Source organism: Cetorhinus maximus, chromosome 4 (assembly GCF_964194155.1).
Source record: "Cetorhinus maximus chromosome 4, sCetMax3.hap1.1, whole genome shotgun sequence".
In the NCBI taxonomy this organism is placed as follows: Eukaryota; Metazoa; Chordata; class Chondrichthyes; order Lamniformes; family Cetorhinidae; genus Cetorhinus; species Cetorhinus maximus.
The window spans coordinates 103,171,730-103,188,783 of NC_135882.1; the positions used below are offsets into that span (position 1 = coordinate 103,171,730).

General features: G+C 43.7%; 1 protein-coding gene across 1 annotated transcript in view; it reads left to right on the forward strand.

Moving 5' to 3' along the window:
* Nucleotides 1–17,054, forward strand: part of ccdc178 (coiled-coil domain containing 178) — a 587,382-nt gene that overhangs the window by 211,244 nt on the left and 359,084 nt on the right. The window contains exon 18 of the mRNA XM_078540576.1: nucleotides 10,555–10,714. Coding sequence (XP_078396702.1) covers nucleotides 10,555–10,714 — 160 coding nt within the window. The remainder of the gene's footprint in view (nucleotides 1–10,554; nucleotides 10,715–17,054) is intronic.

Sequence of the window (17,054 nt, forward strand, 5' to 3'; positions counted from 1 at the left end):
GGGCCACCCATGAGATTATGCCCTCTGATCCTAGATTCTGCCCCAAGGGGAAACAACCTCCCAGCATCCGCCCTGTCAAGCCCCCGAAGAATCTTATATATTTCAATAAGGTTGCCTCTCATTCTTCTAAACTCCAATGAATACAGACCCTACCTACAAAACCTCTCCTCATAAGAAAATCCCTCCATACCCGGGATCAACCTAGTGAACCTTCTCTGGACTGCCTCCAATGCCAATATATCTTTCCTGAGATAAGGGGACCAAAACTGCTCACAGTATTCTAGCGGAGAATTTTCCGGTCGGTGAGCGGGGGCGGGGCCCGCTCGCCGACACCTAAAATAACGCGCGGTGACGTCAGGCATGCGTCCCGACATCACCGCGCGTATTTTAGATTGTCAGTTCGGCTGGCACGAAGCCGAGTCAGCTACGCGCCTGCTGGATTGTCAAAGGCCTATTAAGGCCATTAAAAAGTAATTAAAGTTGTTAAGAATGCTGCCTGTCCAACCTTAAGTTGGACCAGGCAGCCTTCACATTTTTCATGAAACCTCATCCAAGGGCAGGATGAGGTTTTATGAAGGGTTTATTAATTAAATAGAAAATTTTGGAAAAATTAATGGACATGTCCCAGCTCATGTGACAGTTTCATGACCTTAAATTTTTTTTTCCCTTTATTAAATTCTTGTGAACTTGAACTGATCTCCGAGTATGCTAGCTTTTATGGTTCATGCACGAGGCCTCCCAAATCCCTCTGTGCTGCAGCTTTCTGCAGTCTTTCTCCATTTAAATAATATTCATCTCCTCTATTCTTCCTGCCAAAGTGCATAACCTCACATTTTCCCACATTATATTCCATCTACCAAGTTTTTGTCCACTCACTTAACCTGTCTATATCCCTCTGCAGACTCTGTCATCTTCACCACTTGCCTTCCCACCTATTTTTGTGTCATCTGCAAACTTGGCAATAGTATATTCACTTCCCTCATCCAAGTCATTAATATACATTGTAAATAGTTGTGGTCCCAGCACTGATCCCTGTGGCATTCCACTAGTTACAGGTTGCCATCCTGAAAATTTCCCCCTATCCCAACTTCTTGGGCTGAATTTTCCCCCGTCGAGGGGGTTGTGAGGGGGCGGGCGGGAGCGAGCGCGAACCCGATCGGTGCCTCCGATCGGGTGCATTCCGCCATTTAACATGGGCGGGCCAATTAAGGCCCACCCAGCGTGATGCATCCCCGGAAGTGCTGTGCGCTCCCTGTGCAGGCGGGGGGGATTCCCTGAGCCAGGGCCTGCATTCTTCCGTGCATGCGTGTGAAAGAGCGCAGAAATCTCCCTGAGGCACGGAGATCAGCTTAAGTTCTGGAATGTTTAATAAAGGTGAAAAAAAATTTTAAGGACATATCCCCTCATGTGAAACTGTCACATGAGCTGGGACATGTCGATGAATTTTTTCAAAAATTTTTATTTAAATAATAAACCTTTCATGAAACCTCATCTTGCCTGTGGATGATGCTTCATGAAAAATGCGAAGGCCGCCTGGGCTCTTCGCCTGCCCGCCAACCTTAAAGTTGGACGGGCAGCATTCTTAACAGCTTTACTTTGTTAATGGCCTTAATAGGCCTTTGATAGTTTGCCGGGATCAGCTGTGCGCCAGCCGAACTGACAATCTAAATGACACGTGGTTATCCGCCCACCCGACGTCACCGCGGATCACTTTATGCGTCGGCGAGTGGGCCCCACCTCCGCTCATTGACAGAAAAATTCTTCCCCCTGTCTTCTATCAGTTAGCCAATTCTCTATACATGCAAATATACCACCCCCAACACCATGGGCTCTGACCTTATTAAGTAGCCTTATGTGTGGTACCTTATCGAACGCCTTTTGGAAATCCAAATATATTACATCGACTGGTTCTCCTTTATCCATCTTGCTTGTTACCTGCTCAAAGAATTCTAATAAATTTGTCAGCTATGATTTCCCCTTCATGAAACCATGCTGACTCTGCTTGATTAGATTATGCATTTCTAAATGCTCTGCTATTACATCCTTTATAATAGACTCTAACATTTTCCCAATGACAGATGTTAAGCTAACTGGCCTATAGTTACCTGTTTTTTGTCTCCTTCCCTTTTTGAATAAGGGTGTTACACTGGCAGTTTTCCAATCCTCTGGGACTTTTCCCAGAACCTAAGGATTCTTGGAAGATTACTACCAGTGCATCCACTATCTCTGTAGCTACTCCCTTTAATATCCTAGGATGCAACCCATCAGGACTAGGGGACCTATTGGTCTTTAGTCCCATTAGTTTCCCCAGTACATCTTCTCCACTGATAGTCATTGTACTTATTTTCTTCCCAGCTTGATTATTTAGTATTTTTGGAATGCTATCAGTGTCTTCTACCGTGAAGACTGTTGCAAGGTATTTATTCGACTCCTCTGCCCTTCCCTGGGTCCCATTATTATTTCCCCAGCCTCATTCTCTAAGGGGCCTATGTTCACTTTGACCTCTCTTCCTTTTTATATATTTAAAGAAGCTCTTACTATCCATTTTTGTATTGCTTGCTAGTTTACCCTCAAAGTTTATTTTCTCACTATTATTTTTTGGTGATCTTCTGTTGGTTTTTAAAACTTTCCCAATCCTCTGGCTTACTACTAATCTTTGCCCACTATGTTTTTTCTTTCAATTTGATACTATCCTTAACTTCCTTGGTTAACCATGGTTGATTTATCCCTTTCCTAGAATCCTTCTTCCTCACAAGGATATATCTTTGTTGAGAGTCATGAACTATTTTCTTAAACGTCTCCCATTGTTCATCAACCGTCTTTTCTGCTAAACTCTTTTCCCAGTCCACTCCAGCCAACTCTGCCCTCATTCCTTTGTAAATACCCTAATTTAAGTTCGGCACAATTGTTTCCAAACCAAGTTTCTCAATCTCAAACTGAATGTTAAATTCTACCATGTTAGGGTCACTGTTTCCTTGGGGATCTTTTACTCAGATCATTTATTAAACCTGCCTCATTACACATTACTAGATCCAAAATAGCCTGATCCCTGGTTGGATCCACAACACATTGTTTTAGGAAACTTTCCCGAATACACTCTATGGGGAGAATTTTCTCCCTGTCGAGGGGTTGGACGGGAGTGGGCATGGGCGGGCGCGTAGCCGATTGCCGCTCGCGATCGGTTGCGCGCTGCCATTTTACATGGGCGGGCCAACTAAGGCCCACCCAGCGTGACATGCACTCGGAAGCGCTGACCACTCCCTGTGCGGGCAGGGGGAGGAGGGAGGGTCGAGGCCTGCGCTCTTTCACGCGCTTGCGTGCATAAGAGTGCAGAAATCTCCCTGAGGCACAGAGCTGCCTCAGGCAGATTATTTTGATTTTGGAAAATTTTAATAAAGAAAAAAAACATTTTAAGACATGTCCCCTCATGTGACAGTGTCACAAGAGCTGGGACATGTCAATGAATTTTATTTAAAATTTTTAATAAACTTTAAAAACCTTCATCCCACGTGTGGATGAGGTTTCATGATAAATGCGAAGGCCGCCTGGGCTCTTCGCCTGCCCGCCAACCTTAAGGTTCGACGGGCAGCTCATTTAATTATTTGAATTAGTTTTTAAATGGCCTTAATAGGCCCTTAACAATTCGGCGGATGCGCAGCCGACTCCGCTGTGCGCCTGCCGAACTGAAGATCGGAATGACACACGGTGACATTGGGAGGCACACCCGACATCACCGCATGTCATTTTACATGTCAGTGAGCGGGGCCCGCCCCCGCTCACCGACCCAAAGATCTTGGCCTATGAACTCTTGCTCGTGGCTACCTCTGTCAATTTGATTTTCCCAATCTACATGAAGATTAAACTCACTCATGATTAATGTAGTGCCTTTTTTACCTGCCCTCTAAACCCAATTTATTCTCTGTCCTACGGTATAGCTACTGTTAAGTGACCTATAGACTACTGCCGCCAGTGTCTTCTTCCTCTTGTTAATTCTTACCTCCACCCATATGGATTCTACATCTTCCAATCCAAGATCATTTCTTGCTATCATACTTATTCCATCTTGTACTAAGAAAGCTAGCCACCACCCTTTCCTTCCTGCCTGTCCTTTCAAAAAGTCACATACGCCTGAATATTTAGTTCCCAGCTTTGAACTCCTTGTAACCATGGGCAGAATTTTCCCTCCGTCATGGGGGAAGTTGAAGAGCGGGCACGCAAAGGCCCCAATGGGCGCGCCGCCATTTACATGGGCGGGCCAATTAAGGCCCGCCCAGCGTGACATCTGCACAGAAGCGCTATGCGCTCCCTGTGTGGGCGAGGGGGATTCCCTAAACCGAGAGTACGCTCTTTCACGCATGCGCAAGAAAGAATGCACTTATCTCCCTGAGGCAAAGTGCTGCCTCAGGAAGATTGTCTCTAATGTAAAAAAATATTAAAAATAGAAAATAAAAAAATCCCTGACATGTCCCCTCATGTGACACTGTTACATGAATTGGAACATGTCCATAACTTTTAAAAACACTTTAATTAATTTTTTTAATACCTACATGAAACCTCATCCCACTCATGGATGAGGTTTCATGCTTTTTCTAATGCCCGCCAACCTTAAGGTTGGACGGGCAGGTCTATTGATTACTTAAATGACTCTGTCAATGGCCTCAGTTGGCCATTGACAGGTCAGCGGGCTGATTTTGCTGAGCCCCCGCCTACCTGAAAATTTAAATGGGGCGCAGTGACGTCGGGAGTCCCACCTGACATCACCGCGCGTCAATTTACGTGTCAGCAAGCAGGCCCCACCCCCCACTCGCTGACAGGAAAATCCTGGCCCATGTCTCCATAATGGCTATGAACATCAAACCAATTAATCTTTATTTGTGCCATTAATTCATTTATTTTGTTCTGAACACTACGTGCATTTAAGTAAAGAGCCATTAATTTTTGCCTTTTGACCATTTTTTTCCCCCTTTGACCCTATTTGCTGCTTTTTTTATGTTTGCACACTCTGTCCCTTCCTGTCACACTCTGGGTATCATTACCTAAATTGCTGCCCTGCAATGCTGCCATATCCTTTTGCTTTGTAAGCCTACTCATCCACTCTCCAGAACCCTCCCCCACTCAATTTACTTTAAAGCCCTCTCTATAGCCCGAGTTATTTGATTCACCAGGACACTGGTTCCAGCACAGTTCAAGTGAAGCCCGTCCCACTGGAACAGCTCTCTTCTACCCAAGTACTTGTGCCAGTGCGGCATGAACTGAAACCCATTCCTCCCACACAAAACTTTGAGCCACGCATTTAACTCCTTGGCTTTATTTACCCGATGCCAATTTGCCCGTGGCTCAGGTAGTAATCCCAAGATTATTACCTTGGAGGTTCTACTTTTTAATTTGAACTGTTCAAATTCTTTCAGCAGAACTTCCTTTCTAGTCCTACCAATGTCGTTGGTACCAACGTGGACGATGACAACTGGATCCCTCCCCTCCCACTCCAAGCTCCTCTCCAGCCATGAGGAGATAGCCTTAACCCTGACACTGGGCAGGCAACAGATCTTTTGGGACTCACGCTCATGGCTGCAGAGAACAGCATCTATCCCCTTAATTATACTGTCCCCCACAATTACTACATTCCTATTTCCTCCCCCAACTTGAATATCTCCCTATCCCATGGTGACATGATCAGTTTGCTCATCCTACCCTGCAGTCCCCGTTCTTGTCCACACAGCTTGCAAGAACCTCGTAACTGTTGGACAATTGCAGGGGCCAAGGCTCCTTGAATGCTATCCCCTGGGTCCCCACACCAGCCTCACCTGCAGCCACATCCTCCTGTCCCTGGTCACAGACCAAATTTGAATTGCCTAATCTGAGGGTTATGACCACCTCCTGGAACAAAGTGTCCAGGTAACATTCCCCCCCTTGATGTGAGCAGCCACCTCATGCCACAGCAGCAACGTATCGTCGTCCCTGCCATCACCATCGTATTTTATTGAATTTATTAATTACTTACTCTAGTATCCCTGCTCTTTACACTTGAAGAATCACTGGCTCTTCACACTTTATTGTGCTTAATTTTATTTTTTACACCAGTTCGATATTATTCTTATCAAGCTATTTTTTAGAAAAAGAGAAAAAAAGACCAGAGAACTAAACACAAACTAAGGACATTACTTTTACTTTAAAGACTAGAAATACTCATCAATCAGCTTCTTTCCCTGCACTCGCATCATGTTGTGGTTCGTGACGTCACTCCGCCGCTGGTCTCACTGCAGGTAGGCCTCTTGATCCGCGCGATTTATCCTCTCCCGCTCACCTCTCGTTCAAAATATACCATTTTGAGCCTTAGGAATGTAATAAACCTTAACCACTTACTAGATACTCCCAATTAACTAACTTCTCCCGTAGCAGAGCAAGAATCAATTCTTGGAGGCTGAAAAAGTTTAGACAAAAGCAACCAAACACTTCTTTCCTTTTCCCTGCTTAACTCCCTGAAGCACTCAACTCTGGCACTCTATTGTAAGCCACACTCAAGTGGATGAAGTGGATCCTAGGATGAAGTCCATCAGGACCTGGGGATTTGTCAGCCCGCAGCTCCAACAATTTGCTCAATACCACTTCTTTGGTGATTGTAATTTTCCTGAGTTCCTCTCTCTCTTCCATTTCCTAATTTACAGCTATTCCTGGGATGTTACTTGTATCCTCTTTGGTGAAAACTGATACAACTTACATGTTCAGTTCATCTGCTGTCTCCTTACTTTCCATTATTAATTCTCCAGGCTCACTCTCTATAGGAGCAACGCTCAATTTGTTAACTCTTCTTATTTAAATATCTATAGAAACTCTTACTATCCGACTTTATATTTCCAGCTAGCTTTCTCTCATACTCTAATTTCTCTAGTTTGCTCCAGAATGTACTGTTGAAAGAAAGTATTCCAAAAACATTATATGAACTCCTCATCTAGGCTACCCTTGCCCATTTGATTTTTCCAGTCTGTCTGTAGATTAAAATCTACAGAAGTCACTGTGTTGACATGGCTGTATGTTTAAGCTTCTGGTCAATGGTAAGCCCCAAGATATTGATACTGATCCCATTGAAGACCAAGGTAAGATGGGTGGGAGTTGTCTTGTTGGGGATAGTAATTACCCTGCACTTAAGTGGTGTGAATAATATTTGCCATTTCTTATCTCAAACCTGGATGTTATCCAGGCCCTGTGGTAGCCTCACTTGGGCTGTCCCATTGTTGGGGGAGTTATGACTACAGCTTAACACTGTAGAATCATTAGCAAACAGCCAATTCCTAACCTTATAATAGAAGGAAGATTATTGCTGAAGCATCTAAAGACATTGCCCTAAAGAAGTTCTGCAACAATATCCTTGGCTGTAATGATTGGCCTTCGACAACTATGATCATCTACTTTTGTGCCCAATCAGCCACTGGAATTTTCTGATTGATCCCTAAATGACCTCAGTTATGCTTGGGTTCTTTGGTGTCATTGCCAGTCAGATGCTGTCTTGATGTTGTGGTCAGCTACTATTACCTCGTCTCTAGATTTCAACTCTTGCATCTAAGTCTAAATGACGGATGTGTAAAGGCTAGGTGGCGGGTAGTTGTGGCAGAACCAACTCATCGTTATCAGCCAGGCTATGGGTGACTAAGTATTACTTGCTGGAACATTTTTATGAGTACTACCATCATTTTACTGATGACTAGGAGGAGGCTGAATTGGATCGGCCATTTGGCTTGGTTGACATAATTGCTTCAGTCTTGTCTCATGTACTCATATTCTGGGCTCTTCCATGGTTGAAGATGGAGATATTAATTGAGCCGCCTTCTCCTATTATCCTTGCACAATTATATGCTTTTTCTATACTGTCCCCCACCAATCTTGACTGTACATGGTAGGACTATAGTTCTTCACTCTGAGCCATTGGTTGTGGAGCTGCTTAGGTCTGTCTATTGATACAACCATGTAGGAAGGGTAAAAATTGACTCCCCTAGTTTACCACTTAAGGTCTGACTATAACAGGGTTTTGTTTTGAATTTAGCAAGGATGTGCTTTGCCAGTACTGCAGGAGTCCCACTATGTACGCTTTCAGATTATAAAGAATTAACCAGACAGGTTTTCTGAATTGAAAACAAAGAACAAGATAATACCGAGGTGAGTATCTCTGTGCTGCTGGAGGATATGGGTAAGCACTGTGACAGGTCTTCCAGGCTGCTTCTTTCCAGCTCTTCAATGGAGGAAGTGTCCTCTTGGCTGGAGGTGAGGACATGGATGGAGCTGAGGGACTGGCTGGCTGAGGGTGTCGGTTAAGAGCTCCCTGTGAAATAAAGTAGAGATAATTAGTGCATGGCAGCAGAGTCAAAAGCAGGAGAGAGAGCACACTTTAGAGAGGGATGATGAGGTGCAGGATCCTCACGAGGGTGTTCATCGCTGATCTCACCGTCACCGCAGGCACGGTCCACATCCTCACCAGTCAGCGCGATGGCACACTCCTCAAAGTGAGTGAGGGGCCTAATGTGAGTCACTCCACCCCCTGTCTGGGACTTCTCCCTGCTGATGTGAACAGGCTTCTCCTGCAAGAAACCAGATGGAGAGAGTGTGAGCAGGACACATGGCACTGCATGGAATGTTTGTGCAGTGAGCAGAAACCTGGACAGGATGAGGCTGTGAGCTCCAGAGGATATGAGTCTGAGGAAGATGTGAGAGTATGCGTGTGAGAATTAGTGGTGTTTTCCCTTGAGGTGTGATATCCCTGTGGATGTGTGATGGGTTTGTGAGTGTGTGAGTTGAGAGTGATGAGAAGAGTGACTTTCCCTGGCAGAACGCAGGAGATCGTTCATCCTCTTGCAGCACTGGGTGGCTGTCCTCTTTTGCAGGGCATTAGCGCTAACCACCGCTGCCACCGCCTCCTGAGTCAGGTTGGTGATGTTGCTGCCCACCTGTGGCCAGAGCCAGGGTAGAGGACATCACAGTGGGCCTCCACTGCGTCTAAAAGGAATGTGTCATTAAACCTAGGGGCTGCTGTCTTTTTGCCTTTCGGGGCCATGTCTTCCGTGCAGCAGTCGTGGGCCGGAAGCACTGAAATGTGTGCATGTGGCTGCACTTTAAATAAGGCGCCTGGCGTGATGAAGCAGTGAGGTGTTGGCATGGCGGGCAAATTAGAGCCCACCCACCATTGAAACGGCGTGTTTCCCGGGAATGCATAATTAATGAAGTAGGACTGGGACGATACAGTGTGAGAAGCCGCCATTGTGGCCAGCATGTAAAACATCGTTTCTCCCATCAACTACCACACTTATTGCAAATCTGGGACAATTCTGCCCTATATCTCACATCATATTTCAAATATGATCTGTATTTTTGGTCATTTTTGTTCATGTTGCTCAGAAGTTGTATTTCAACCTTGACAGAACAGGCAAAATATAATCCGAAAACTATTGAAAATGCTAAAGAAGCTTTGGGTTTGTCACCCAAGTATAATAATTCTCATAATATTATTGTGATGTATTGTAATAGTAGGTTAATAGTGGCGTTTGGATAGTTTCTGTGTGTGTGTGCGTGCGTGATTTAATTGAATTGGAGACAGCTGGTCTGGAGGCTTTGACTTATCAAAAGAAGCTAGGTTTGAAATGCTAGATATGTAAACATGGCTGAAGTTTTAGAATGTGAGGTGAGGAGAATTTGCATTTGTAGATAAACCAGGGTAGTTTGAATTTGAAAAAGATGGTAGAATGTTACACCTAGCCAGAGAAGCTAGGCCAAGCTGTGTGTTTATTTTTCCCAAAGATTATTGATAATATGAGCACCATGAAAAGATTTATATTATGAGAAAGATAAAGTTCCAAAGACATATGGGAACAATGGAATTTGTATTAAAAGGGAGAAGCATGTTTAAAGGAAAAGAGGCCATGTGTCAGAGGGAAAAAGGCATTGCAAGATCTACAGAAGTGTGAAAAGCCTCCAGTATTTGTGCATTAAGCTGCTGTCTACAGAAACTGAATCTGGGAAAAGCCACTTTGAATTCTACTGTCCAGAGTATTGTGTTGACTTGCCTGGATCTGTTTAAATCTTTTTTTTAACCATTGCCTTAATGGGGGTGTAACTGGAAGCCAGATTAATTAGGGGTTTTAGGAGTTATTATGGTAGTAATTTGTAGACCTATGTGTGTGCTTGAAATATTTTCTTTTCTTAATAAATGTTTTAGTTTTCTAAAAAAATCTCCAAGTCTTGGTGGATTCTATTGAATTCAGGGCACACGTCTCGAAATACAATACAAATTGCAAAATTGTTGTGACCGCGTGATCAAGTTTCCCTCATGGATTTGATCCGCCTACCATATATCATCTGCCGTGTCACAACAGTTATAAATTTTCCACTTTAGTATTATATTGAAGAGGCTGTATTAAATGTCTGTGAAGACTAGTTTCCTATCATAATTTTATTGCAACTTGCAGAGAACCAGCATGGACTCGATGGACTGAATGGCCTCTTTCTGTAACCCATTCTATGAAATCAGTGTTTTGGTCTTAATTATGTTTGTGTATCTATTCTTTCAAGACCAATTCTGGAAGCAGTAGAGTTCAAGCAAAATAATGCTGCAAGCCTCATCGCCAAATTTAAGGCAGAACTCGAAATAGCTATGAAAAGGAAAACACATGTGGAGGAAGAGCATTGGAAATTGATTCATGAAAGCAAGGAAAGACGTGAAGAGGTCAGGGTAAGTACAGATGACAGACTGATTCTTCAGCTCTACCACTTGTATTAATTGCATTTCTTTTTTATAATAAATGCAAAGTTTGGCAGTTTCAAAGCAAATTTTTCTTAAAATTGGAAGTGTTGCATTGACTGATAACCCACTTTAAAGTTCAGTTTTGAAAACAATAAAAAGTCCAGGTATGTTCTCATGTTGTGAATATTGAAGTGATGGCATTATAGGATTAGCCTTTAACACAAAACATTGGCACCCCTGTAATGTTTAAATGGGTTCAATGTTCTTTGAACAGTAAACAAGAAGTTTTTTAAAATTAAAATGAGTACCTGAACAAAGTATATAACAGCAGTTTAGGAATGCATAATTCAAGCATACTAATGCTATCCTCTATGGAATTAAGGTAGGCCAACAATTTATTCACATGCTTGTTCTAGCTTTGACCACTAGAAGGTGTATGAGAAGCCTCGGTAATTTTTCTTCAAATAAGTCCCTTTTTCCCTTTTTTGTCCAAACTGGCCAACAGGACAAAAACAGACCTATTCAGATCAATGCCTCTCTGAAAAGGACACTTCCAGGACAGCTGCCCCTACATCTTCTTCAACACTGTTCACAATTAAGCACCTGAGATTAGGCAATCAACATTCGCAAGATCAAACATGCATCTGGCACTCTATGGAGTCACATGTTTCACCATAATACACTGTAACATCAGTCTTTTTTGAGAGACATTCCCCCCACCCCCCCACCATCCGCCACGCCATTGTTAGTCCTGCCAAAGTGGTATGTGTTAACTGGATCTATGGCAGTTGGTGAACACATTGCTGCTACTGAGCGTTGGTGGTGGAGAGAGTGAATGTTTGTGGATGTGGTGCCAATCAAGTGGGTTGCTTTGTCCTGGACGATGTCAAGCTTCTTGAGTGTTGTGGGAGCTGCACTCACCCAGGCAAGCGGGGAGTATTCCATCACACCCCTGACCTGTACCTTGTAGATGGTGGACAGGCTTTGGGGAGTCAGAAGGTGAGTTACTCGTTGCACTATTCCTAGCCTCTGACCTGCTCTTGTAGCCACAGTATTTATATGGCTAGTCCAGTTCAGTTTGTGGTCAATGGTAACCGTTAGGAGGTTGATAGTGGGGGATTCAGTGATGGTAATGCCATTGAACGTCAAAGGGCGATGGTTGGATTCTCTCTTGTTGGAGATGGTCATTGCCTGACACCTGTGTGGTACGAATGGTATTTGCCACTTGTCAGCCCAAGCCTGGATGTTGTCCAGGTCTTGCTGTATTTGGACATGGACTCGAAATCCAGCCCTCCCATCTCGCCCAACCTTCTGACTCAGGCTGGGTGAGATCTGTGTAGCACAGCAGGTTCCTGAAACCTACAGTCAAGGGCAGCTCAGTCAAAGGTAAGTTAGCCCCTTTTTTATGGCACTAGCTGCTGTAAAGCGGGTAAGCTTAAAGGTCCAGCCACTTTGACAAGCCAGGGAAAAGGTAAGTTTATAAGGTAAGTGGATAGGATTTGCTTGAGGGGTTAGGGGGGTGGTGTCAGATCAGGATCAAGTTGGGCCTGGGAGGGCGGTGGTGGGGACTGGTGGGGGTCATGTCAGGCCAGGCCTGCCCTGGTGGGGGGAGGAAGGGTCGAGTTGGACTTGGGGGGTGTGGGATGTCGGGTTGGGTCATGCTTTGGATGGGGGAGGTCAGATCTTGGCGGTGGGTGCCAGATCGGGTCGCGTCGGGCCTGGGATGACGGGGTGGAGTCAGGTCGGCAGGGGGGTTGTTGGTGGTGGGTGAGTCTCGTGGTGAGGGTAGTCCCAGGAGTGAGGGGGGTGTAGTGCCGGGTGGGGGTAATGGGGGGTTGTGGGGAGTCCAGTAGGGGGTGTAGTGGGGGTGTGCGGTGTGTCTCGTGGGCTGTCAGGGGGTGGGGAGAGTTCTGTGGTTTGGTCAGGGGAGGTCAGTACAATAGCTACCCAGAATCTAGTAGTGGTTTTACTTCTAACTTTTCTTGTCAACTATTGCTGTAAGACAGTTGGAACCATCCGAAGTTTGCGTTTTATATTGCATTTTCAGAAGGTTCACAGTGCAGGGCAATTGCCCAAAGGAAGCTTGAACTTCCTGAGCAATTGTCGATCACTCCTTACCTGTAAACTTTTAGAGGGTTTCCCCAGCACATCTTAGGGGCATCCCACAAATACACTGCCCTGGAGCTTGGAAGCTAAGGCGCTACTTCCTGACGGGAGTAAGCACTTCACTTTGTACTAATTACATTTCTCTTATGTTTCTTTTGCAATTCTTTGGGAATCTTCGAGAGGGCCTATAAATAAAAATGGTTATTGTAGTTATTACCACCAATTTGAGTGCTAATTCATGGATAACACAGCTCACCCCTTTTTAACCACAGTTAACATTTATCTTTAATTGACAGTTTAGCAACTATATTGCAACATAGTAACAGGTAGATTGCACAAGATCATGTTTGAGCATGAATGCACAGAAATAAAGAATAGTTGTTCTTTAAGTTGCTGGGTTCCTGATCATAAGCAAGCTTTACAGCAAGGCAGCAAAAGCCAGGTGCCTCCTTACAAGCGAGATAGAAAATCAGAATGAGAATCTACATGAACTCAATCCTGAATACATCAGGTTGATAGTAATGCGCAACATTGGATTGGACAGGAGCTTCATTGCTCAAAGAAGCCTAAAGCATATTTAGGTTACTCTTGGATCACTTTGCTCTACTTCCATAAAATGTAAAAATTCAACAGATCGCTTGCACTCTGTTTTTATCTATGTAAGCATTGCACTTGAATTCCAACTGTTTTGAGTAGGTTTTTGTATTCTGATATTGGCTTGTCTTCTTACCTTATTACTGTGCCTAGGTGATTGCATTGATGTGTGCTGTATGAAGTTCTATTTCTTTCTTATTGACTTTCTCCCACTTCTCTCCCTGCTGAAACAAACGGACTCCTCGGTGGGGTACAGTATGTTTCATGGGTGCCATTCATACAAACGTACAAATTAGGAGCCTATTGCCACTTGGCACTCGAACTTGCTCTGCCATTCAATAAGATCATGGCTGATCTGATTGTAACCTTGACTCCACATTGCCACTTACCCCTGGTAACCTTTCACCCTTTTGCTTATCAAGAATCTATCTAGCTCTGCTTTGAAAATATTCAAAGATTCTGCTTCTATCGCCTTTTGCGGAAGAGAATTCCAAACACTCACGACTCTCTGAGAGAAAAAAAATCCCCTCATTTCTGTCTTAAATGGGCAGCCCCTTATTTTTAAACAGTGTCCCCAGTTCTAGATTTCCCCACAAGAGGAAATATCCTTTCCACATCCATCCTGTCAAAAGACCAGGATATCTTATATCTTTCAATCAAGTAGCTCCTCACACTTCTAAAGTGCTGAGGATAAAAGCCTAGCCTGTCCAAACTTTCTTCATGAGACAACCTGCCCATTGCAGGTATTAGTCTAGTAAGCCTTCTCTGAATAGCTTCCAAAGCATCTACATACTTCCTTAAATAAGGAGAGCAATACTGTCTTTAATAATAGCTTCTAACATTTTCCCTATGACAGATAACTGGCCTACAGTTTCCTGTTTTCTGTCACCCCTTTTTGAATAAAGGAGTCACATTCACTATTTTCCAATCAAATGGAACCTTCTCTGAATCGAGGGAATTTTGGAAAATTAAAACCTATGCATCAATTATCTCAGTAGCCACTTCTTTTAAGACCTAGGATGAAGTCCATCAGGACCCGAAGACCTGTCAGCCCACATCTCCAAAGGTTTTCTCAATACCACTTCCCTGGTGCTTGTAAGTTTCTTGAGCTCCTCTATCCCTTCCCTTTCTTGATTTATGGCTATTTCTAGGATGTTACTTGTATCCTCCATAGTAAAGACCGATGCATAATACCTGTTCAATTCATCTGTCATCTCCTTAAATTCCATTATTTATTCCCCAGACTCACTTTGTATAGGACCAATGCTCACTTTGTAAGCTTTTCTTTCTTAAATATCTATAGAAACTCCTACTATCTGTTTTTAATTTCTAGCTAGCTTTCTCTCGTACTCTAATTTTTCCCATTTTATTAATCTTTTTGTTACTCATTGCTGTTTTTTATATTCTGTCCAATCTTCTGACCTGCCACCCATTCTTGTACAATGATATGTTTCTTCTTTAAGTTTGATACTACCTTCAACTTTTTTAGTTAACCACGGATGGTGGGTCCTCCCCTTGGAATTTTTCTTTCTTGGTGGAATGTATCTATTCTGTGTATTCTGAAATATCCCTTTAAATGTCTGCCACTGCGTCTCTATTGACCTATCCCTTAATCTAATTTGCCAGTTCACTTTAGCTAGCCTTGCTTCCATGCCCTTAAAATTGCCCTTATTTAAGTTTAAAAATACAAGTCTTGGAACCACTCTTCTCTCCCTCAAACTGAATGTCAAATTCAATCATATTATGATCACTGCTACCTAGGTATGCCTTCACTATGAGGTCATTAATTCATCCTATCTCAGTGCACAGTACCAGGTCTAGTATAGCCAGCCCTCTCGTTGGCTCTAGAACACGCTGTTCTCAGAAACTATCCCAAGAACATTCTATGAAATCCTCAACTAGGCTACCTTTGCCCATCTGATTTTTCCAGCCTATATATAGATTAAAATCCCCCATGATTATCCTCGTACACTCCTGACACGCTTCCATTATTTCTTCATTTATTCTCTGTCCTATAGTGTGGGTACTGTTAGGGGGCCTGTACGCCACCCGACAAGTGACTCCTTGCTTGTATCATTTCTCATCTGTACCTAAACCACACCTACATCCTGATTTCCTGAACTTAGATCATCCCTCTCTATTGAGCTAATACCTACAATAGTTAATAGTGTCACCCATCCATCTTTTCCTAGCTTCCTGTCCTTTCTAACTGTCATGTATCCTTCAATATTCAGGTGCCAATCTAAATCATCCTACAGCCATGTTTCTAATTTGGTTATCAGATTGTACTTATTTATTTCTATTTGTGCTATCAGTTCATCTATTTTGTTTTGAATGTTTCATGCATTCAGATACAGAGCCTTTAGTTTTGTTCTTTTATTATTTTTGTAACCTCTAGCCTTATCAGCTGATTTACTCCTAGATTTGTACTCTCGATCCCTTCTTGTCACTGTCTGTTTATCATTTCCCATATTAGTATCTTTCTCTCTTGCCTTGTCTCTATTCTTTGGTTTACTATATCTTATAAATTCAATCCCTTGCCCCCAATATTTAGTTTAAAATCCTCTCACTTCCCTAGTTATGCAGCTTGCTAGAACGCTGGTCCCAGCATGGTTCAAGTATAGACCGTCCCAATGGTACAACCTCCACTTTCCCCAGTACTGGTGCCAGTGCCCCACGAACCGGAACCCACTTCTACCACACCAGTCATTGAGCCACACATTCATTCCTCTAATTTTATCTGCCCTATCCCAATTTGCACGTGGCTCAGGTAATAATCCAGAGATTATTACCTTTGAGGTTCTGCTTCTTAATTTGGCGCCTAGCTCCTCATACTGACTATGCAGAACCTCTTTCCTTGTCTTGCCTATATTGGTGGTACTTACATGGACCACAATGACTGGATCTTCCCCCTCCCACTCCAAGTTACTCTCCAGCCCTGAGCAGATGCCGAACCTTAGCACCGGGCAGACATCACAGCATCCTGGACCCTCACTCTTTGCTGCAAAGAACAGTGTCAATCCGGGTCACTATACTGTCCCCTCCTACCACTACATTCCTTTTTTTCACCCCCCCAAAGAATGGCTTCCTATACCATGGTGCCATGGCCAGTCCCCTCATCCACCCTGAAGCCCTCACTCTCATCCAAACAAGCTGAAAGAACCCCAGACCTGTGAAGGCTGAGGCTCCTGCACTCCTGCCTTCTGGGTCCCCTTACCTGCCTCACTCACAGTCAAACCTTCCTATCCATGACCACTGACCAAATCAGAAGACCCTATTCTAAGGGGCCTGACCGCCTCCTGGTACAAAGTGTCCAGATAACTTTCCCCCACCCTGATGCATTACAGTGTCTGCAGCTCGGCCTCCAGCTCAATGTCTCTGAGCCTAAGCCGCAAACACTTACTGCAGACATGTTTGCCCTGGATCACACTGGCACCCAGGAGCTTCCATATGCTGCAGCCATGACATCAGCTGACCTGCCACCCTTAATGTGATTTAATTAGCTATTCAATTATTTCCTTCAATTAATAATTTTCTCTGCTTATATATTTTATTAACCTTAACACCAGTTCATGTACTATTTTAAACCTCAGGAATAGAATAGGCCCTAACCACTTACCAGATACTC